The 25,086-nt window shown below is 36.6% G+C and overlaps 2 protein-coding genes across 4 annotated transcripts in view; both read right to left on the minus strand.

The window, feature by feature from the left end:
• FAP (fibroblast activation protein alpha) overlaps positions 1-7,845 on the minus strand; it is a 34,426-nt gene extending 26,581 nt beyond the window's left edge. The window contains exons 1-3 of the mRNA XM_051623733.1: positions 7,616-7,845; positions 7,261-7,345; positions 1,187-1,282 (exon numbers count right to left, since the gene is read on the minus strand). Coding sequence (XP_051479693.1) covers positions 1,187-1,282; positions 7,261-7,345; positions 7,616-7,621 — 187 coding nt within the window. The 5' untranslated portion in view covers positions 7,622-7,845. The remainder of the gene's footprint in view (positions 1-1,186; positions 1,283-7,260; positions 7,346-7,615) is intronic.
• Positions 7,846-10,571: 2,726 nt separating this feature from the next.
• Positions 10,572-25,086, minus strand: part of IFIH1 (interferon induced with helicase C domain 1) — a 28,093-nt gene continuing 13,578 nt past the window's right edge. For 2 of the 3 annotated variants that reach the window (XM_051623728.1, XM_051623727.1), the window contains exons 7-16: positions 22,688-22,905; positions 21,643-21,759; positions 21,033-21,156; positions 20,702-20,941; positions 18,196-18,452; positions 16,586-16,735; positions 15,740-15,901; positions 15,221-15,411; positions 13,974-14,067; positions 10,572-13,863 (exon numbers count right to left, since the gene is read on the minus strand). In XM_051623728.1, coding sequence (XP_051479688.1) covers positions 13,681-13,863; positions 13,974-14,067; positions 15,221-15,411; positions 15,740-15,901; positions 16,586-16,735; positions 18,196-18,452; positions 20,702-20,941; positions 21,033-21,156; positions 21,643-21,759; positions 22,688-22,905 — 1,736 coding nt within the window. In that variant the 3' untranslated portion in view covers positions 10,572-13,680. The remainder of the gene's footprint in view (positions 13,864-13,973; positions 14,068-15,220; positions 15,412-15,739; positions 15,902-16,585; positions 16,736-18,195; positions 18,453-20,701; positions 20,942-21,032; positions 21,157-21,642; positions 21,760-22,687; positions 22,906-25,086) is intronic. The other variant, XR_007889925.1, reaches the window with a different exon arrangement.

Consider the following 25,086-nt stretch of genomic DNA (forward strand, 5'->3'; position numbering starts at 1 on the left):
AGGTCAGTATCACAACGTAAATGTTTTAAAGAAAACATTTGAGATATTTGCTTATCATTTCACCAGAACATTCTCATTTGTACAAATTCTGCAGATAACAGCAGTACCAGGTAACTGACACTGCATCAATGATACCGCTCTTACTTAACACGTCGTAAAAAGGGAGGGTGGGCGTCCTTCAATGAGGACAGAATTCGACCCTATCTGTGCACAAGATGTAAGCCACAGTTTGGTAAAGAATGAAGATGAGAATTATAGGAGGAGAAGAATGTTAGATTTAGGTGACACGCTGCCTACATACTTCAGACAGAAACAGTGAACTATTAAATTGTAAAAGTGTTGTCAACATACATCAAAGCGTTAATTGTTAAAACGTGAACTGCTACTAGCGATGGCTTCAGTCCAACTCTAAAACTGCAGGTTAAAGCTAACTTGGTAAGACCCCCATGTCAACAGTACTGTTTTTTGTCTCTAATCAGACAGATACCAGGGTAGCAGTGTGTGTACCAGAATGTAATCCAACTATGTCAGTATTTTGGTGCTTCTGCAATTCAATAACAAAACTGCTATTTCAGCCACACACAGATGCATATATCAGCAGCAATCAACTTCATGTCTTTATCTTCTACCTTAAGGAACTTGCTTAGTATCTCAGCCTTGTTTTCTATGCAATGTATTGGAATTCAGGAATTTCAGCAGTGTCAGCATTTCCTTTAACGAGGTAAGACCAGCTGGGCTCATTGCAGAGCTAGGTACTACTGAAAGCAAAGAAGAGCGGGGCCTGTAAAGCAGGTTACCTCAATTTTTACAAATGGTAAATGAAAAAGTTCTGTGCCAAACATAAAAAAGAGATTGCTTAAAAAATGAGTGAAACATTGACATATTTCTTTCACTTGTGGCAATCAATATGACAGTAAAAGAAATAAATCACTGAAAGCCTCTGTAGAATTATAGTTTATACTTGATGGAATGTGTCTGTTGAAACATCAAATACCTGGAATTTCTAGAATGACTGACAGAGGAGTAAATTTAAACTCTAAGTTTTGACTAGTAGATTGTTTAATTTCATAGTTAGCATTCATTCACAGTAAAGCTGGAAGAAAAATACTTTTCTGAGTCTGTGTAAACCAGTCTGGAAATACATATTAGAAAGGCCTATGTATGTTTGAGAAAAGGTTCTACTTACCTGACACCCAGTATGGAAAAAATGTTTTATACTGGAAGTTTCCATTCAAATAATCCTCAAGTGTAAGAGCTCTGGGACTATCATCCGTGTTATCAACTAAGAAGAAGACAAAAGGTTTCTGTCAATGCAATGCTGTGACATGGGGAGGAAAAAAAAAAAGTAATTTCAAGTCCAACATTTATTTTTTTTCCCCCTATATTTAGCACCACGGAACAGTGAGGATAGCATGACCCTAAACATATGAAGAGAGTAGAAATGAAAAGTTTTCTGTTACTATTCTGAAAGGGTCCTTCAGCCTCTGAAGAACTCAACTTCAGGAAGGCTAAATTAGAAACTAGACAAACTAATTTATTGCACCCAGTCATTTATTCACTCAGACATTTACATGTAGAACCTGTGAATAATTTTAAATACAAAAGACAAACCATTTTTTTAAACATAGATTTCATGAACTTGTGTGGTATGTAGAGACAACTATTTTAATAGGGACCTGCACATATCTAGCAGAAAGTCGAACAATGGGGTGTGTATACAAACCCTGACTGCCAAATTTTATAAATGCTTCATCAACCACTGTCAGAAGATGGATAGAAGAATTGCAAAAGAATCACCAGCCACATCTATTTCTTAGTAGCCACATCAAAAAAATAAATGAAGGTATGCAGGTAAAAAAAATGCTGCAAATTAATGACTGAGTGAACCCAAACTTGAGCTGTTTATTTTATGCTGCAAAAGAAAACTGGCAACGATTCTGGACAAAAGAAAGGTACTCTGATAGTTGCTTTATAAGCAGATCAGATAGCTGCATAAAAATAATGCACAAAATTGTGGCTGACTTTGTGGTTCTTGGCTGACTATATTTTTCCCAAAGCTAAACACCTTAAGCTAAGACAGATTTTCCATACAAAATGTAAGGACCATCAACTGGATGAGTGAGGGTAATGCTAAAAATTTGGCTTGTTAAGTACATGGAAATGAAAAATTCCATTATAGAAATATAATAAAAAGCCAAAAAGAAAAAATACACAGTTCACAAGAGTACTCAAAATCTTTAGTCCTCGTAAGACACAGGAACATTTCAGATAAAGGCCAGTTTTCAAATTCAGTACCATAATAATGCCAGCTTTTGAGTCTTGGTATTCAGGATTCTATGCTTTTCTCCTTTAAAATCCAGGGGACTTTTGCCATGGTTTTCAGAGGTAACAGGGAAGTCACTCTGCAGCCTGGCAGATCTCTGCCATTTCCCCTGTTTTTTCCTTCAGAGCTCTGATATGACAGCCAGATAATCAAGATGACTCATTGCCCTCAGGTTTCATATCATGCTCCATCACTTCCTCACTACAGCTGTCCTGTCTGTTAGGACCACACTGACTTCCTAGGAAATGTTTCTTCATATTCTCTCCTATGGTACTTTGTAATGATAATACATTTTTTCTTCTGCTAAGTGACTATTACTTACTGTACAATACACATGTCAGGTTAACTTTTGACACTAGCCTTGTCTGCACCAATGCAGAAGAAAGCTGTCATGAGAAATAAAACTGAATGCCAATCCAGAGATAAAAACCTATCAGTATAAACTCTGAACTAGCAATATGTCTAGAAAATATCCCAAGAAGTTCAATAAGAAGTTAAATCCTCTTGCTAGTACCATGACTGTATATTAGAGATCCTTGATACGTTAGTGATAAGTAGAGAAGACAGCAATCTTCTTAAGAAAATACAGAGAAAATCATTCCAAAGAAGAATCCACTTCTGTTCACATTGAGTGATGATTACTTATCAATAGCTTTCAGTTTAAATTCTTTAAGTGAGAATGCCTATTAGCAAAAGAAATCCACTGTTTAGAGGTATTTCCATGGTTGTGTGTATAGCAGGCTTAAATTTGCAGTCCTGTTTGATACCTTAATCTGGTATAACTACCTGGTTCCTTCTCTCAGTTTAAGAGGATTTTTTACTAAAAAGACAAGCAATATAAAAGACATTTCATCTCCAGTCTAATATTCACAGCTCTGTTTTAAATCTTTACTCTGTTAGCTATCTCACCCTTACATAATATTCTGTGATAATTTATTATGACTGCTAATGATTTTCAGAATGTGTCCACTCTTACCTGAATTTCTACCAGTGGACTCCAAAAAGTCTGAACACAGCTATTTCTTACTTGATTACTTATAATTTTGAATGCTTGTTTCTACACAACAGAAGAAATACTTGCATGCTTTAAATAAAAGCATAATCTTCACTTGTTTCTGATTCTTTCTTCTGCAACTACAGACTGGTTCAATAATTGTATTCAAAATCTCTGCTCACAGAACAGACCCTAACATGAAAAGTACTTCACATGTCTGTAGCACTATATAGACATTGATTTAATGGATGGCTGTTGGTACGCTTGGTAAGTTCATTTGTCATTTTTCATTTCTCTATGAAATAACAGAAATGAAAAACAGATACCCAGGGACAGAAAGCAGATAGCAGACTCAACCACAGAAATTAAAGCATACCAAATTTCAGCTTTGCTCTTTTCCCTTCACCCCTCCACTGTCTCAGTTTTAATCCTTTGTGATCCATTTGCATTCATTTACAGGGTGCAGTTCTGTATTTGTATGTGCACTTAACTGGTTACTTTGCTAAACACTATAACTTGCTTCATCTGTTCCATGATCATAATTACTCACTCATGCATTTGAGTGTATTAGACTTACATTAATAATTTTGGTGGTAAAAGCCTGTAAGCATCTATTAATTGTCACTGGCCTTATGCAGATACCTTCTCCTTGACTGTTCAGTTAATTGTTGTGAGACAGCTTACTAAAACACAGAAAGCAGAACTTTCAATTATATTAAAATCAGATTAACTTTATGCACACCAATCCATCACTGTGAAGTTCTGTTTGTATTATGATAGTTATTCCCTTTCAAAGATTGGATGGGGGTAGAACAATACAAACCTTGCTTTAGATTTCAAAGCCCTGCTGGCTTATTCCACACAATGGTCTAATGTGCACCCATATAAATTGTGTCTACTCCTGCCAAATTAAACAAAGCATATGTAATAATCAAAAAGCATTCTGATTTGTTTGTTATTTTTATATATCTGGACATATACATCTATTGGATATGTATCTGTATGTATTTACTATATACATTATGTTATATGTCTTTTATTTAGCATCCACTGCTACACAGCAAATAGGTGACTTGCGAAAAGAAGGCTGGCTACCATCCTGGGACAGCTAGCTTGCTGATGGCATTATACTTGGCTTCTGGATTAGAATATCCATTCTCATCTCTCTGGGCTGCTGCTGAAGAGCTGAAGCACAAGTTCCTCCAACATGGGTAGGAAGACAGCCTTCCACTTGAGGAAACCACAGCCCAAGTTTCAAGACTCCTGATCCTGCTCCAGAACTTCTGGTCACACTCAGTTCCATATCAGCTGAATCTGCTTCTCCATGTCTGTGTTACATTCAGCCATGTTTTGGTGAGGTCTACCACTGCTTTCTCAGTGAAGTCTACTTCAAGAACACCCTTTGGAGTTCTAATGAGAAATGAAGTCTGAACAAGTCACATTCCACAGTATGATCCAGCTCTAAGCAATACATGCAGTTAGTTGCAACTCCGCCTGTGGTTCTGCTATTGCTTTTCAACTGCAGACAGGTATTTTCTTTCTTGTTTATGCTGCAGAAGAACAGGACTAGGTACACCAGTGCACAGGTGAAAAGAAACTTTCTGAACTGTTTAGAGTTAGGTTATCATATCTGGGTTATCACAGTAAGGTAAATCACACAGCACATTCCTAACTCAAATGTCAAAATCTCTCACAGATTTCCGAGGCATAGATGCCATTCACTATAGTGACATTGCCCACCTTACTCTTCTCAGGCCCACAGAAATTGTGTAATAACTGCAACTAAGTATTTCCCTCTTACTATCATCTCCAAACAGAAAAAGGTTTGCCAGTATAGCTTCTGAGAATTGTTCACGTTTATATGCTTCGATGTGGAAACCAAAACCAGCTATCACATTTTGAAAAATTTAAATAACATGAAATTACTAGGAACTTAGCAGACAAATCCAGAAATAGTTCTTTCAGTTCTTTCAGAATTACAGATGACATTTCTCTTTGCTAATTTCTTAAGCAGAAATTTAGTCAGTCTGTGTCTATAAATTGCTCATATACAATTGTCTTTCTAGATTGCCAAATCCTTCCAGTTACGTAACTGTAAAGGTGGAATGTGCAAATAACATTCCATCTCTGTAGCTGTTTCCTGTCTTTGACTTGCAGAATTTGTGACTGCAAAATTTATTTATATTTCTTCCTTTTACAACTATTCAGTAGATTACTATGAATTAAAAAAGGTTTAGACATTTAAATAGATAACTGCAGCACCTGTAGTAGAACTCAGTTCCATATGAGAATAAGAGGCCATAATCAGACTTGTTCAACATAATGGTGTGTTCAACATAATGGTGTATTCCACAATTGTCTAAAATGTTCCTTCCAAAGCATTCAGTAAAGTAAGATAAATTCTTTATCACCCTACTGGATCTAAATGTCACGTCTGACACGACTGGTTACCAAGTGCTAACCATAGAGACAAAAAGAGTTCTTTGTAATGGTTCAGGTACTGAAGAGGCTGAGACTAAGACCAGTGAGCTGGTGTGTGATAATTTCAGGAGGGAAAAATATATTCACTTCCTCCTACAGTACCTTTCATAATCTTTAGCAATTTCTTCAGGCTGCCAAACCAATCCTCAGGCTTCAGTCTTTTTTCCCCTCTCTGCTCTTTTTTACTAAAATCTCATAAAAACATTCATTAACATGCAGATGTGGCATGAGTAAGTCTGACTTGATCCCACACATTAATCTACTAATGAAAACTCAGATTTGATCATGTTTAAGCTCCAAACGATCTGGCACTCCATCAACAACAGTAAAAGTCAAACCTATCACTCTGATGTGGTATGTCTTCCCAGGGCTGCCTCCCACCTTGATACAATCTATCCTCATATTCACATGCTGCATAACAGAATCAACCATAACTGCTTCAGAAATCTCCACCCTCTCTCTCAACAAAACAACCCATGATACCCATACTCCACAGAAAAAGCAGGTAGGAAAGAGATTTCACCTTTTACAAAACCTGCATACTAACTACAGGACTTAAGTTGCACAAGACTTAAGCAGGTAACTGATTTTACAAAATTTAGTTGTAAATGCAAAACTGGTTTCTTCATCTCAGTCACCCCGCCAACACGTGAACAAAGAATAATAATAGAAGAAAAGTATCCTTTTAAATAGATACTGTTATGAGAATATAGGCTTTTTATTACTATTTTAATTATTTTGGAGACATTCAATTAATCTGCTCTAATGAAAAGGCCATGTAAATACTTATATTTCCCTTACTACACTTCTCATGGAAAAAAATTTCCATAAGTTCAGTGCCACTCAGGCTCTACATTTCAAACCATACTCACTTCAAACTTTACAGAAGACTCAGCAGTCCATACTGAGTTGATTCACCTACAGCTGGTGTAATAACACTAGAGCAACTACACATCTCTATTTTATACAATGCTGACTTTAATTTTCAAAAGCAATCTTATATATGTTCACAAACAATTCATCATACCCTACCTAGAACAACACATTTAACTTGTAACTGGATAACTTCTGTAATTATCACACAACCATTTAAAAACAAACACAAGTTCACTGAGCAAAAGAAAATGACTAACAGTTTGTTAGTAACCCCTAACACTAAAAAATAACATTAGAAGATCCAGAAATTATTTTTGCAATTCTGTCTAAGAACATTATATATCATGCACAATAAAGTTAATTCAGTTGCTTTTCACTTCAAGGAGCTCATTGTTTCAACATTTGCTGGCATTTCAATCCTACCTTCAGGATATTTCAGCTGTCAGTACATTTCTGTAAAGTGATAAAGCCATAACAATTCTGACAGGACAATCCTAAAGATGATTTGACAAACTTTTGTCAACTTTAGAAGCCACAGTAACTAAAGATACTGTGTTTTCACTATATTAGATTACAAATGCCTTACCTCTTGATGGAAGCAGTATAATACACATAAGAATTAAGGAAAGCAAAAGGCATATAATCACGCCAAATATTATTTTTAGCCGGGTCTGCAGGACAGAAAAAAAACAGTAATTACATTTCTAATATTGCCTGAAGCACATTTCTATGGCTTGTAAATAATTAAATCCTCCCACTCTCTCTAACTCCTGTAATCCATCCAAGCAACAAGCAAAAATGTCCCTGCAGTACATCTGAAAAGTCTTCACTTTTCTTTAGAACAAATACTTTCACATTGGAGCCTGGCCTTGTGCAAAAGCTGACAGTTTAAAACAACAGATGTAAATGTTACCAAAAGCTGAATCAAACAGCATACAGACCTTCATTTTCCTGCTGTATTCTAAAAGAACAAAAATTCTCTCTTCTGGGTGTTGGTCAGTGGATCTAGGAGCTTGAAAAGGCAGTGTCTGTTTTCACAGTTGGAGGCCAAACCTCTGGCAGACTTCTTTTTTTTTTTTTTCCCCTACATACTTTTGAAAACTGCCAAATTTCAAAGGGTTTCCATAAAATTAGAAACAGGCTTTCGGGGAAGGTCTTGAACCAGAACTGGTCAGTGGGTGGCTAGAAGAGTTGTGACTATAAACTTCCCATCTATGTAAGCTGCAACCAGCATCTGCTTACACTAACTTACGGGTTTTATGACTCAACAGTTATTTGATATGTACTGTTTTTCTCTGAAAAGTATCTACTGTGGATTTTGGCAATCCTCACATTCTCAGGACATCGTCATGACCTGATCTCTATTTTCTACAGATAAATTAAAAGAAAATCCAATAGCTTTACTGTTTATATATAATTCATGTATGTTTACTTTCTGAAATAATAAATGATGGTGTAAGAATGCAAAGCAAAAAGCAGAAACAGATTTCGTTTAATGTCTTCCACATGTGAGGAAAATTAGTTTTTTTCTCAGAAAACGATGAACTTCTATAGGCTGTGTAACAGAGGTTAGAAAAGTAAGTAACTACTGGCCTAGCACAAATTCTGAAATAGTGCTTAAGCCACCAATTGCACTTATTTTACTTAGCATGCTGAAATGAGGTCAACTGAAAACAAGGAAAACTCGAGACCGCAGTGTCGCGTTATGCAAGAGATCCCTCAGCAGAGGGAAGAAAAACTCGAAAGGGAAGTAAAAATATGCCATGATCATTAGGCTGACTCTGTCCAAAGCGTTTTACTACTGCTCTGCCTCAGAGGCACTGCGAGGAGCGCGGGCACAGGCAGGGCCGGGCACAGGCAGGGCCGGGCACAGGCAGGGCCGCCCGGCTCCCTCTCCTCAGCGGCGCCGCCGCTCGGGCGGGCGGGCGGGGCGGGGCAGTAACGGCCGGGCTCGAGCGCGGGGCAGGAGCGGCCGGAGGGAAGCGGGAAGAGCCAGAAACGTTTAAATGAGGCAACGTTTTGTGTAGCCTGCCCCTGCACAGCCCGGTATCCCGCAGGTACCCGGGTCCCTTCAGCAGAGCTCTCCACTGACGCCTCCTTGCTTCAATCTTCAGTGCTCTCTTCCCCAGCACACACTCCGCCCCCCCCCACCCCCCCGGCACCACCTTCCTGGCATTTCTTGGTGAGGTTGGATGGTCCTAAACACAAACGCAACCCAAAAAACACACACCCCACCAAAAGGATCCCCCTGCCCCAACCTCAGCCACCACAGCACACCCTGAAGTGCCACATGTACATATTTCTTGAATACCTCCAAGGATGGAAGCTCAGCCAGCTCCCTGGGCAGGCTGTTCCAATGCTTGACTACTCTTTCAGTATAGAAATTATTTTTAATATCCCATCTAAACCTCACTTGCTGCAACTGGTCCAATCATTATCCACTGGGGAGAAGAGGCCAACACCCACCTCACTACAACCTCCTTTCACGTAGTTGTAAGAGCGATGAGGTCTCCCCTGAGCCTCCTTTTCTTCAGACTAAAAAGTGAACTCCAGATGATTAACCTGGCCATGAGAAGAGTACTGGTGGTGGGCCCTCCTTAGCTTTGGCTCCATCGCCTGCTTGGGGTGGCCCAGCTCAGTTTTCTTCTTGCTGCTGCCTCAGCCAGTGTGGTAAGTGTTTTGACAAGAAACTTAAAGAGACCAGTGGTCACTAGAAGTTGCAGATTGGGCTCAGGTGTTGTTCGTTTTGCATGGCTGCTGAATCACCTCACCTGACTTCCTGCACCAGCCTTGTATTTCTCTCCTGTGCTCAACACCAAAAAGGGAAAAATAAGAGTGAGGAAAGGAGTCCAGAATGGTGGTGCCTCTATGTGGAAGTCAGGCATAGGGACTGTGATTTTTCTGAGGAGGTGAAAAAGGACTGAGTACCCAAATATTTCTGAAATTCAGTAGGAGCTTGGTACATCACCCTCTCTGGCTCCTTGGAAAATTGAGAATGAAGTGGATTAGATAGGTTTCCTGTCATACCAAACTGTGCAGCAGAGCTTGGGGCTAATGGTTTACAGAGAAAATAACTCTCAATGTACTGTCACCAAAGGTAGTCAAGTTACCACCTTAGCCTAACAGTATGGGTTGGAACTTGCATAATTACACCAGCCTTGGTCATGCAACAGCTGATCTGTTCTTTACATTTTTTTGGTGGTAGGATTTTTGAAAATAAATTCAAATTAATTGTCTGGAAAAAACATCTGATATGAAACATCTTATTTTCCTATAAACTCAGTTGCCCTCTCTCCCCAGCTCTTGTCACAACAGTGACATACTAGTTATACAAGATACAATTTCTGGGTAAGATCCATCCTGTTGATATAGGCCATGCAGGAAAAAAAGGCTGAGAAGGGTAAAATACATTGTTCCTGATGTGTGGTATATGAAGGGCAGAACTGAGCTCAAGAACAATAGTGTTTCCTAACAAGGCAAAACTGCAGCTACTAAAAATTTCCAAAACAAAAAAGGATTGTGACAAAAGAATTTTCCTCCAAGTAACTCATGCTTCTTATTCATATTTCCAAACTCTTACTTATTTCCTAGCATTTTGTGGTTAATGCCATATGTATTTTCAGTAATACAGTTCAGAGAAAGAAATCTTTTTCTACCAACACTGGTTATTTCTGACAACCAGAACATCACAAAATTGCAAATGCTGGTTTTGATCAGGCTAGTTTTCATTTCCAAATATGCGACTTCCTCTAATGAATGCATATTTAGAGAATGTCTCAAAGGAAATTATTCAACCTCACATGATCTAAAGACTTTGCTGCATACTGTGTATTTTTCCAATTTGGAGGTCTAGTTATTTAGGCATGTGCTGTAATAAGATTCACAAAGTCTGCAGTATTAGAAGCAAACAAAATTTAATTAGCAGGGAATGACCTTTACAGGCTTTGTAGCTTTACTGCTCATAACACCTGAACTCCCTTCTCTGGACTGTTTATATTAGTACTAGTGAAGAAGCAAACAGCACTTCTTTCCACAGCCAAATCACTTCCTAACTTCTGCAACATCAGAATCCCATAATATAAGCTAAAAATTAAAGTGTAAGGAAGCTAGAAAGACGGTGAATCAGTTGGAGAAATAAACAAATTATGGAACAGAAAACACACTCTGTACAGCAACTATCCCACCAGTTATGCAACTAGTATTAGGTTACTAAAATATTTACATTTCCTAGATGAGGAAATGTAGGTTTACAAATACAGGTTGTGCATGACATCAGACCAGAAGGGGGTAGAATAACAAAAATGCAACTAATCTGAACCAGTTCTTTAGTAGCTACACACATATCTAGACAATTCCCCAGTGACTAATAGTTTTTCTTTTCACTTTTGCAAACAAATAAAAGCTGTAAGTAGAAAATACAATCCAGATTTGTCACACTCCCTGCAGGACTTTGGGTCCATAAAGCCACTAAATGCAGAAGTAAGTAGCAGATAAAATATGGCAGTTTAGTTTGTTTGTTTGTTTGTTTGTTTACAACTTCACACTTCCTGGATGAAAAATAGGCACTTTTTACCACCCCATTCAGAGACAGTAACTTGAAGTGGAAATTCCTTGTTCTACACAGCCAGCAGGATTCACTACACATTATGCTAAAGTTAGAATGTGCAAACACTTTAAGTGGTTGAGTCACTTAAGAAGAACTTGCAGTGTAACAGCAGAACACAGGTGAACTACAAGAAGCCCAAGCACATTTGTGATACATCCCTATTTAATTCAACTATAAAAGAACAAAGAATTCCATGGAAATAGCATTTTCCATACATTTTCCATAGCATGGAAAATTATTTGACTGAGGACCAGAAACAAGCTATGTAATGATATCATATTTTTACCATAGTTTTACATTTCTTTACAGTACTGGATAAATTACTTCAGACACTTCAAAATGCTATGTCCAGTCCATTATGTTACATTTACATAACTGTAACAACTCATTAATACAGAAATTCAGAGATGATCTAGATTATTATTGTCAAGAGAGACTATTTTAATAATTAATTTTAGTATATTTTCATAGTATCTCATCAGATACTGAGCACATTAACAAAATACATCTTAAATTACAATAATGACCTGTCAATTACAACCATGATCTGTCGTGATCTCTCAATCTCCAATATTTTAATTAGTCAGATTCTCAGTGTGTTAACCCTGTATTTAATGCTAAATCAGCAGATTCTAGAAGTAGCCAAAAGCTTCTACTACAACAGAAGACAGGAACTTGACGTTTCTAAGAACAATAAATGAGGGGAATGTTTTAATTTTGTTAACTAAATGAAGTATCTAATGATGAATAAAAGAATTGGTGAAGATTTCACATTTGTTTTGCCCTAGACAATACAGAAAGGTAAGAATACAATTATATGATGATATATATATATTATATAATCATATATATACACACTACAAATATCTTATGCTTCCTATCTTCCACTGGACTTTCTTGTTTTTGTTGTATCATTCAAAAATACCTGTGCAGTTGCTGTGTCTTGAAAAATCTTTGCATATAGAATATCTTAACTCTTAATATGCCTGATTTTTTTTATTATTTTTTTTTTTTCAGTCCTAAGGCAGTAGTTTATTAGTATAAATCACTGTTGTGGAGTAATTTCAATGTGTAAATAAACTGCAATTTCTGTAGTTTAAGCACATTATAATGTATAAAACTGCTATAGTGAAAACTCATCCGTGTGCATATTTACTTCCTAATGCTATAATTTATTTATAAGTAAGTAGCTAATCTCAAAATGACCTGTACCAGTTTGGTGCTATCTCAAATGTGCTGCACTTCTCAGTCAGAAATTAGTTTTTTTTCCCTTCCCCTGAAGAACGGCCAGCAATATGAAAAAAACCCAAACAAACGCAAATCTGGTCCTGATGCAAACCTGAAATAAAATCTGATTTTAAAAAATATGCACAGTATTTCTATTCCTTTAAATATGTAAAGCAATTATAAATCTAGCCATAAGATTCTTTTTTTGCTGGCATATACTTTGCAGCTATGTTTTAACTAGGAAATGTTACCTGGGGCTACTGAATTGTTGACATGTCCATGACAGTAAACATACCACTTTATCCTGAATTTGCAAAGCTGACTGTTGAAACAACAAACAGTCCTTCTTTCCACTGTCCAGTATCTTACTTGCAAATAGGGGAAGGGGAAGTCTGTCGATGAGGCAAATACAGAGAGACATTATAATATTTTTACAGTCAGAATATCACTGTCACAGTTGGCAATAGTTAATCATTAATCTATAGAAAAAAATACACCTCATTATATAGGCTGTTTAACAAACCTATGAAACTAACACACAGAAAGACATTTGGCATTGTGCTTCTTGAAACTTAAAAGAATCAATTACAGGTCAGTTTAAGGGCTTGATTTTTTAAAATGTCTTTTAATGGAACCAATTTTAGTCTGTCAAAATGTATGAGCTTGCAGATAAAGAGGGGAAGAACTCGGTAGTGAAACCACTGACAAAGTTAACAAAAATTCAGAAGTAATACCCAGCTAACTTGTTTTCTTTACATGTCTCCTCTTTTAAGGCAATTTATTTTCAAAAGTGTTCTAGCAGGAAGAAATACAGAAAATAATCACCAAGGCAAATACCACGATTTCTGTCCTATGTTCTGTGCTTGATGACAGGTCACCTAACAGGCTTTTGACAGTGTTGTCACCCCATGACAGACTGTAGTGAGTAGAGATGGGAATTTGTTCCGTGGACACAGATAACTACAATGTATTTGTCTTTGTCCCTGAGTACCACCGCAAAGCGAAGTGCAAACAGCAGCCATGGGACTTCATCCTTCTCCTTCCCTGGGATTTTTTCTTCTAAAGAATTCCCTCATGCCACAGTGTTTATGATGCAGCACTCTCTGTGGGACACATGAGCTACTCAGCAGTCAGAGAAAAGATGAAACAGGCTCTTATTTTCATTCTGAGTCCTCAGTCTTCATATCCTGAAGGACAATGAGCTGCATAATCAAAACTAGGGAACCGAATGGGCAGATCTCCCCATTTTTTATAGATACCCTTCGTTGTTTTCTTGTCTCCAAACACAACCACAAAATTTTTAATCTTTAGACAAGGCAGGTCAAGACCTCGGTGAACCATCATATTTCCCCATGCCTGCAAGTATAAGGAAACTATGTTTCAGATAAAATAAACAAGATCATTGGACAGAAATAAACACAGACAGTAACAACAACATAAAAGTATGAAAGTAAGTTCTTCCTCACTTGTCCACAATCTTTACATATAATTTCCCCATTTATCTGGTAATCGGCATCCTTATCTTGCAGTGTCTTATTTTCTCTTGTATGATAAAGACTCCTGAAAAACAGTCAGAAAGCATGTGTCAGAATACATTGGTCATTCAATGCTACACATATCCTTAAGCACACAACGACTACCTAAAAGGTCATAAACTCTAACTGTTGTGCACATTCAGGAGTTGGAGAAAATGCAAGGTCATATTTCATGCTCCTAAATCACAGTGAAATTAAACTGTAATACACGCTTCCTTTTGTAGCAGCTCAGGAGCTGCATCCTCCCTCACACCTCTAAAAGTAGGAACAGCAGGCTCTCCAATATAATAGGGGATAGATCTAGCTTGTTTTGTTTCAGGTGTCATGGAGCTGTCAAAGAAATGACACGTGAAAGTTAGAGGTTTTCTTTTTATTCCCTGTAGTTCAACCTTTCCCCTTAACAGAATCATTTGGTTCTGACTATCCAGAGCTGCAGATTGTGTGCACAATCTTAATGCTTTAGTTTGGGGTGCACTTGAGCTTGAGGGTTACTATTAGCCTGTGCAGAGGGGTTATAAGAATTATTACCTTGTAGTTTGAACTGACTGTACTAATTTCTCATTAAATTTCAAAAAGCATTTACAAATTACACCAGAGATATATCTAAAAGAACCAAGAACTTTGGAGGGAAGTAACTTGGTTGAATGGTGTTTGCCATGTAATTAGCAAAGCATGACTAATCTGTAATATACAATACCCATTACAAATGCAAGTTGAATTAAAACATTTTCTTGCTCTCTTAATTTCCATTATGAGTGGGAAGAGAAGGTCACCTCCTGTCATCACGGCACTGAAAAGTTAAATACGGTTTAACATAAATGTTTACCAAACTAGATGGCATCTCTTCCAGCAGAGATAAGCAAAAGCAAGAACACTGGAAGAACAGAAGGGGTGGGTCATAAGTATGAACATCCTACAAATACACAATTGTTAATGCACAGGTCATGGCCAATACGTTGTTTGAGTCAAACTCCTATCCTGGGTCCGTTAGCGATGTAGCAATGTGGGTAACTGGTATTAATCTTTGTTTATAGTTACTCTGTGGAAACATTGCATATTATATAGTAAGTGACCTAGTTAATATACCACAGGACCTATGCCTTTTTCCAAAGTTTCAAACTGCTGAAAAGAAAATCTGTTTCTACTTGAAAGACATAAAGCAGATCATAAACACTTACTGGAAATCTTTTTTTACACTGACATGATGCATGTTTTCAATAACTTGTATGTCTTCTCCAGAACATACCAGCTTGTGGCAATTTTTGCATAGGAATGTTATTAGTGAAGGATTTTTCTTGTATTTCTTGCACTGATCTCGTTTTGCTTTCATTTCTTTTTCCACTAGACTTTGTAACTGGAAATTCTGAATCTAGAAATAGATCAGTAAGAGCACTGTAACATTCTGGTGGAATGACAATAGTAGTTTTCTTTTTCAGGTATTTTATGAGTTCACTGACAACATGACTTCTAGTCAATTTTCCTGATTTGGGTATTTCCCCTCTTACCAACAGAAAAGCAGACTTTTCTTAAGGCCCAGAAACCATAGATTACAAATTAATACTGGCAGAAGGATTCAAGGCCATATGCAGTAACTAATATTATTTTAAGTTTTTCTCCCCTAAGTGGACTTCAAATAGAAAATATTTCTTACAATATAAATCAGTCTTAAAGGGAAAGTGCAGAGTTGCAATAAATACCTTATTTAAATACTCTTGCTGCGGCATCTTCTGGACACGCTGAATGGCCTTATACATCATTTTCTCACGGTAAAGATTAACATCTTCACGTTCAATAGCTCTTGAGCCACTCGAAGCCACAAGTGCATAGGTACTCTCATCAGCTCGAGCTCGACCACGAGCCTACAATTTGCAAGGAATGAAACATAAACAGCACAACGTTCCCTACAACACTGCACAACATTTTTTCCTAGTTTTGTAATGGAAGACATGTACTGTTCCATACACAGTGTCCCCAAGAGCATTTTTTTCCACTTAACTCAGACAGATAGAGAATCAGTGAATAACATGTACTGTTTCTGCAATATCATCAAAGGTACCTGTGAAAATAGTACTCAGGAGATTTGTTCATTAGCATAGCACTTTTCAAAGCAGAAAACTGTATTTTATCACCAAAAAATATGCATTTAAATAAATATATGTAAATATGTGTTCATAAATTAAGTGAGAACATGGATAAAATGATATTCTGATAAGCTATTAAATATTTTTAACTGTTGGTGGTAAAAATGTCTTTTACATCAACCAGTCTACTGATCAGAGTCCCCTATCTTTTCTTCACTAGAGCTTACTGTTTGTGTAGACCTTTAAATGGGTGTTACACCATTACATATGGAGGCAAATTTTACACTGCAAGCAAACTGAGGATGGCAACAGGAACTGAACCTTGTTGCAAGGGCATTTTCTCTTTTAGCATGCAAGTATTTCAAGAACTATCTCCAAAGCCCAGGTGTATGATTCACCATTTGCATATCCCAAACAGAAAAGCACTTTAAAAAACACGTTATGTATGCAGTAAAATCATACCTGCATCATAGCAATTTCGTTGGTGACGAGGCCATAGCGAATAACGATGTTACACTCTTTGATGTCTAGCCCTTCCTCAGCTACAGTAGTAGCAATAAGTAAATTCACATTTCCACCTCGGAATTTATCAATAACTTCTCTCTGTTCGTTCTGTAAATAAATAAATAAATAAATAAATAAGAATAGTGTGTCCACTTTCAGAATGAGTTTCTGTCATCAGTTTCATCTAATTAAGAGGTTTAAGGAATTATAGTCTAATCATTTCAGAGTGGAGTGCCAAACATCAAGTGGCTACAACTGCATTTAAACATATTTCAAGATCAGAAACAAGGAGTATTTCCTACTGAATATAGTAAGTGTACAGCACCTTTATTAAGGGAGCAGGGAGCAGAAGCCAATCTTTTTGAGGTAATTGAGCTTGGAACTTTGTAGCACTAGGAGTTTTGATAATATAGTTGTTCTATCATTTTCAAATTCTTTAAGTTCAGAGCTTCTAGATTTCTACCACTCTAGTAATTTCAGCTTGAAGTATACACTTGACCACTTCTAAGTCAAGTTCCAAAGCACTTAAAATTCTCCATAATAAATGGAGACCATAATTTTGGTGATCTGGGGAGCACCAAATAGCACAGCAATGACACACTTAAAAAATTAAGCATCCAAAACCCAGACTTCTGAATTAGCTGGATATTTCAAACAAGCTGGAGCAGAGGGACAGAAACTTTCTGTTCAATTTCAAAGTGAAAAAAAAGGCTGTTTTGTTTGCATAATGTGGTGCACAGATTAAATACCAAATTTTCATAGAAAACAAGCAACTTTGAGAGAACAACTTCTATTCTTTTTTTGGAAATTGAAAGCAGATTAAGGAAATGGGACTCTGCTCAGCAGTACGCTGCACCTTTTTTTGCTTAAATGCTGAAATGGCAATTTTATTGTGAGGAAAAACAGAATAGAAGAGAGGTTTTGGGATACTGGAGTACTTTGTTTTGAAAATGTTTAATTTCAAGGTATAAATCATCAGAGAAACATTGTATGTGAAGTCTACACAATGGTATGAGATGGACTCTTCAGTGATCAATTGTGAAATTTTCACTGCAAATTCTGGCAAATCCTTTCAATGATTCTGTCAGTATGAAGCATGCATATAAATTGGTGTAAGCTGATTAAGCAACAATATCAGATAAAGACAGACGTAATCAACACTGTAATTTTATTTTTCATACAGCAACTAAAATATAATTTGAATTTCTGTTGTCCCAATAATTATAAATTAATTTAACAATTGCATTTTTGCTATTGCCATTTTGTTCACTTCTTCTTCTTAAATCTCACTACAACTTGTGTCCCCTTTGAATATATGCTCCTCTGGGAAATGTATGCCTGTTACTTCTATTGCCACAGAGTCTAAAACCAAAAAAGTTTGTTTATTGTGGAGATAAAATTATTCTGGCATTGGTATGCACCTATCCTGCAGTTTATGAAGGTAAATTGCTGGCCAGGTATGAATCCATAACTGTAGGCTCCAAACTTCAATCCATTCTAGTACTAAACCAAACTGTGTTCTCAAATAATGTACAACATTTTAATGCTCTAGTGCAATAGTTCTGTACCTGAGTCATGGGTTTTGTTTCACTGTTATGTCCAGCACCAATAAGATAATGGGCCTTAATTCCCACTTCTTCGAATTTTGGGTTATCCTTAATCCACTGGAATAGAGCAAAGGCACTTAGCCGAGTCTTTGTGAAAATGATTCCTCTGGGTTCCTCAGTCTTTGTGAACTCCTCCATTAAAGTGTTTCGCAACTGTATTAGCTTCTCGTTTTCATATTCCGGCTTTCTCGCCAACTCTTTCAGCTGCTTCTTATTTGCTTTAAAAACAGTAGATGTAAATTAATAAAAAGTAATCATGTTCAATAACAACTCGGGGGGGGGGAAGCAAAGAGCAGCTTTCTTCATAATTCTCCCAGCATGGCTAATTCACATCCAGTTTAAAGAGCTGTGGTGTAACAATAATTTTTCAAGTGAGTTTAGATTAATTAGCAACACACTAATGAACCAAAATAAACCACCATTAACTTTTAAAGATACACTTTGCTTTTCATGGTGAGAATAACCAAAATAAAAAAACTCTGCCTACACACCAGAAGTGGTACACAGTTAAGTGCATTGTATTAAAGAGTTAAATCACAGCTTATAATGTTTGCAAAACAGTTTTAAAATAACAGAAACAGTTTTACAAGGAAAACAGATTAATATGCACAGCCCACAGAGCTGGTAACATTTTTATAAATTTGGACAGAAATTATCCTTGGGACATACCATAAGGTAGGAATCCTCACTAGAAACATACAGTGTAATAGACACCAGGATGGGAGCTTTGTTAGTGGTGCTGCAGCTTTAAAGACAACTCAGTGGAACATTAAATGAATGACTCTCTTAGACAGGCACTAGGATCATGACCAGGGAGGACTCCTCATGTGTTTGAATTTTTAAATAAAACTTCTAATATTTATTATACATCACTGCTAGATGATCATGCAAACACAATAATGACACTTCAAGGTGGGGTCCTTGTGAGATAAGGTATTACAGTCATCCTGATGTCATCACTCCCTACAGATTGTTGACCTGCACCTAGTCCAACGCAATGCTAGTCAATGTATCACAAACTACTACATCACTTAGGTAGTGGCTTTCTGAATACAGTCTTATTCATACTTTAGAATGTATACAAATATATACAAAAAGTAGGCAGATTTAAAAAAACTCCCACAATTCCACACTCCCCCCCCACCTTAGTTAAACCTACACTAAGGGCTGCAGTAAGTTTATCATCCAAAGATGAACTCTGCTTTTAAAAGCTGGAAAGAAAAATTTCAGATTTTCTTTCATTATTCCTGGTACCTCCACAGTAAAATCAAACCAAATTGGAATATAATTTATTTTTCACTATCAGGCTCTTTGAACTTCATTTACCTGTGGAAATGAAAGCAACCTAGACAGTTCAATTTCATTTTTTAGTTAGTTTAACTTTTTGGTTTTCAGCAACAGCTTAATTCTGACATTCTAAATAAGGGGACATAAAGACAGGTATGAAGAGTTATTAAAAGCCACAGTGACATTACTTATCCTAATCTAATCTATTTTTCTAAAAATTTCTTTAACGTCCAGAATTTCTCACTGATAGCTTTCTAACTTTGAAGTTCATAAGACACATGAAATTGGGATACAGACTGCAATAAAATCTATTTTCTTTTGCATTGTCTAGGAGCCATGGGCAATGGAAGCAATATTTTCTGCCTCTTCCTCATTATAAAGGCTACAAGGAAAAAAAAAAAGAGGAAAAAATAGACTAGTATGTCCAGGACTGAACGAACCCTAGTTCCAAGGTGAACGATGTGAAAAAACTGCAATAAACTTTGGTGTTTGCAATTTAATAATTTTCTTTACTTCTCTCACTAATTACTCTTTAGAATCACAGAATCATAGAATCTTAGGGGTTGGAAGGGACCTCGAAAGATCATCTAGTCCAACCCCCCTGCCAGAGCAGCATCACCTAGAGCACATTACACAGGAACGTGTCCAGGTGGGTTTTGAATGTCTCCAGCGAAGGAGACTCCACAACCTCTCTGGGCAGCCTGTTCCAGTGCTCAACTGAAACTTACTCAGGGTCATCACTACCATCTCTTAGTATATAGACAAACAAACTTGTCTAGAAAAGATTGGTTAAACCCCCATAATTTCATTATTTTTGTATTCCCTTTGCTCAAGTTTTTACCTCTCAAGAGTGTCTATTGAATACACATTGTATGTACTTATCAGAGTGTCCTCATGGACACTTCACTGAAGAAAAGCAGAGAACAGTTTTTACTTACTGTCAGCAAAAAGAAAGTGCCCTTGGGTCAAAGCTGACAAACTTCTACTACAAGTTGGAACATGATCACACTATGATGCTGTTTAATGTACTTCCCACTGTATGAACTGAGGCATCCAGATACTGTCATAATAAAGGACACAGCAATCTCTACAATGTAATAATTAATGGGCTCAAGCAAATCACATTAGTTCATAATCTATGGAATTCAAATATTAATATCACAATGTATTTCAAACTTACCATGAAATAAACCTATTAGAAATTTATCTGTTTCATCCTGTTTTGATACTGCTGGTTCTTCATCATCATCATCATCATCATCACTCCTTACTGTCTTCTTTTTTTTCTCCTCCTTGTAGAAGTTGTTTATGTGATTGTATGCATCCACCATTCGGATGGTGTCATTTATCTGGAGAGCATCATTGTATTTCTTCAAGTGCTCTGCACAGACGCGTCCCATGCGTTTTTCTTCTTTTGCAGCTAAACATGAACAAAAAATATATAAAAACATACCTCTGTATAAAATGGTCCAAAGAAATCCAAAGCTGGGATATTTTTGCTATGCAGTTACCTTTTCTCTCTTCTTTAATCACCCACTGTTCGTATGGCTGAGTTCCAAACTCAGATTTTGGATAGAGCTGGCAATAGTTTTGAATGGCTGTCATGATCTCAGTAATTTTCTCTCTAAATGGATCCTAGGAATAAATTGATTACTGAAGTAAGCGAGCACCTTCTGGCAACAAAAACGTTAGCTAGTACCACACTGAGTAATTTTCAAAAATATTAAACCTTAAATTAAAAAACAAGTAAGGATGCTAAGTGCATTTCGATTTCTGGAAATACAAAGTTTTGAATATTACAAAAATTACACTGAGAAATAACAATTTTTAGTGAATATAATGTCACTCATTATAATACAAGCTTTTCAACTATTGTTCAGAAGGTCTTTTAGCCAGGTAACTCAAAAATATAACTCACCCATGTAAAAATTCAGTTCTATTTGAATTTACCGATACTTTTACATACAGAGAAAAGCAGCAGATAAATACACACATATTCAGATTAATGCTATGGATCACAATAAATCTATATAAAAAGAGCATTAGCCAGTTTTTGATACCACACAACACATTTTTATGGCCAATATAACTATAACATGGAATTGTTTGAAAAAAACATACAATTCTTTTGTCATCTGCAATCACAGTCTTCTTATATGGTTCCTTCACCTGATTCTTCAGTTGGGAGGCATGCTCTTCAACAGTCATAATTCTACATGCATCAAGATTGGCACAGATCTGGGAGAAAACAAAACATTATTTTTTCTAACATTTAATGAGCTATTACACATAAAAGCTGAATTAACACAGAAGAGCTGCTCATTTAGATTTTGAGTGTTATATAACTTTATTTTCTGCCTACAAAAATATGATGTAGACAATATCAGCACAAGAAAGGCCAAGTATTTGAAAAGCTTTGGGATAGGCTGAGTGAGTTACTGTTCAGGCCAGAAGTGATCCTTGTACACATGAAAAAACTTTTAGATCAGGGTGCAAAACAGGTATTTTGAAAAGGAAAATATACCATCAAGACTTTGAAAGATTAGATTTTGGAGTGAAACAAATTAATGCACATCCCTTTAAAAATATCTATATTCCCCTATCACTAATAATTAAAATTAATTTTTTTCACTTTTCAACCCAGGAAGCCTTTCTCTCATTTTTTTCCCCTCTTTCCCTACCTTGAGGAAGAGGGGGAAGGATGGAGAGCAATATTGTTACTGGTTTGACTGCCAACTTTTTCACTTTCCTAGATCTACAAAAAAGCCCAGCATTGTCACTCTAAAAATACAGATATAAAATATTGGGATGTCTCTAGGATTTAGGAATGCACAGTAAATTCTAATCCATCAGTGCAAAAGTAAGATTTGTATTAACTATAAAACCTCACTGTTTTGTGGATTTCTTGCTTCAGAATTATTTCAAGTGAGGCAATCTTACTTGCCTTTTCAGTAACCCTACTTCCCTGTAAAGTAACCTTTATTTGCCCATGGATTTCCATTAATCTGTAGTGGGTCAATTTGCTGAATGCCTGTGAGCTGAACTCGCATGTACACATGGAAAAAAAATATCAGATTATGTATTTGGAACCTTATGCTGACTTTGAAAATTTTACTTGAACAAGAAAATATTCCTTTGATGGTTTGCAAGTGCGAGGACTATTTACTTTCAGAATATGTTCTTCAGCTTTTGAATAGGATGTTGCACCTCCTACTCCAGGTGAAGCTGTAAGTCCCAGAATCTGAGGCTGTGGGATCAGTAGTTTGTTTTCTTTTGCCAGCTTCTTGTTCTTCATTTTTTCTTTTAAGTAACGTCGCATTATATTGTTGTAGACACCTTCCTTTTGAGTGTGATGACACTCATCGATAACGATGAGCGAAAAGTCTGAAAAAAAATAACAAAAAAACCACCCTTGAAATGGTTAGTTTTCTTTCAAATGTAGCATTTTTGTGACTAAATCTTCTTACAGATAGGGACACTGTTGAAGAGAACCTGTCAGTTTGTTTGAGCCATAATCTATTAGGAAATTTGTAGGACTGGAGGAAGGTATGGATGGAAATTGGACTTTGGAATCTTTATCGCAGTCCTGATGTGTCATGGAGTTCTACCATTTCATGTAAAACACTTTTCTATTTTACAAATTCAAAATCTGATGGTATAAAGAATTTCAGGGAGATAATTTTAATCAAAAGCGGCAAGAATGTATCATAGTTTAGCTCAATCCTATCATTTATAGCCATAACTGTATGTGAAAAAAACAGATTCTGTTTATGAGAAGATACGTAAGATGTTAGAAGCCTTTCAGACGTTCTAGAAAGGCCTTTCCTGATCAAAATATGCTTCCATTTTATAGCAACACAGATATTTCCTCCCTATTCCTGTTGAATTAAAAGATTTGTATTACTTTATGGATGTGTCATTAGAAAGAACAGATGGTGGGAGAACTACCAATCATCTCCCTTTAGCAGAGGAAACTGATGAAGATTCAGACAGGTATTATGTGCTTTTTAGTCAGATTGTACTTACATGTACAATCTTACTTACAACAAGTAAAGTACTATATGATATGGAAAATTAAGATTATTTTTTGTTTTAAATTTCTCACAAGCATAGAAAACATCTCTTTATATGCATATACAGCCAGTGGCAAATATTTTAAGGTTCAGATTTGAAAGACTCATGAACACTTCTGTTTTTCTAAGAACAAAACTAGTTTATGGAGCTCGCACACTTCCTCTAGCTGGCCAATAACTCTCTAATTCAACATTGTTTACTCCAAATCAACAACTGTTTGTAGAAATGAATGTATAGCAGATCACTGAAATGATCAGAGTTACGTTCTCTTTTTCTTGTGTTGTTTTTTTTTTTTTTTCAAATCCAGACAATTTCCCTGGTCTCATTTACACATTAGTGTTCTCAGCTTGTTGCATCACTACACATGAGTTTGCAGCAAATGGCAGCAGAATTTGGAAACTAACAAGAAAGCTAGAACATTCTTAGTTGGCCTTTCCGCTGAAGAAGATACCATGTAACTTTGTCGCTGAAGAACCTAAAAAAAAGGTGGAGACTGAACAAGAAAAATTTTATTTACAGAGTAAACCAAAGACAACTGTTAGGAAAGCAAACTAGTGCTTCATGTCACTGGGTAAATCTGATTGTCTTCACACAAGTGGTTCAGGAAGCCATTGTAGACTAGAGTTATGTTGTTTAAAAGCTAGATTTCTGTTTATTTCTAAGATTTCTACATTTTGGGAGATTTCCAAAGCAGTGCTGGCATTTTCTCAGTTATTTTCCCAGCATGAAATTACCCTCTTTGATTTTGCCCATCATCTCTGCCACGCATATTTCTGTCATTCCTCAGGAAGAACCTAACCTGAAAGAAGAGCTGTGCTTCTACTAAACAAGTGACACACAGCTTTTGCAAAGTCCACACAGTGACTTCAGCCCTTGGTAAAGAGGGGCAACATTTGGTAAAATGCAATTGAGAGAGTCTCCTCCATTTCACTGAGACTGGAATTCTACGTTACATGTAATGCAGACCTCTGTGGAAACAGATGAAAAAAGTATGAACAGAAATAAGGAATAAAACACTTATAACTAATTAGGATCGTTTACACAGGCTGTGAGTTAACCATATCATGAAAATGGCACTGGCTCTGTTCAGGCATGCTTGGCTTTGGTCCAGCTGAACTTACTAACACAGGTGTAATAGAAAGGAAACATGGCCCTGTTTGCAGGGCCACCTCAGTTTCTTATGAAGGAAACTCTGCAAGGTGTGAAACCTACTCAAAAAACCACTTCCTTACACAAGCTGGCTGGGAGTCAGCCCAATTCTCATCAGGTCAGCAGTTCCTGTAAAAATGTTCAGGTGCCTCTATACAGCATTCCCAAATGATTCAGATTTGGGAAGGTTTATTTACTTAGGTGAAGAGATAAAAAAGGAGAGGCAATTCTGAGATACCCAAGGAGGAGTTAGAAGCTTTGATCAAGCAGTGCACCCATCAGCAATGAAAGACACAGACTGAACCCTCAGGTTTCTCTGCAATATCTAGACAAGTACTTCTG

Source organism: Apus apus, chromosome 6, assembly GCF_020740795.1.
Source record: "Apus apus isolate bApuApu2 chromosome 6, bApuApu2.pri.cur, whole genome shotgun sequence".
Classification (NCBI taxonomy): domain Eukaryota; kingdom Metazoa; phylum Chordata; class Aves; order Apodiformes; family Apodidae; genus Apus; species Apus apus.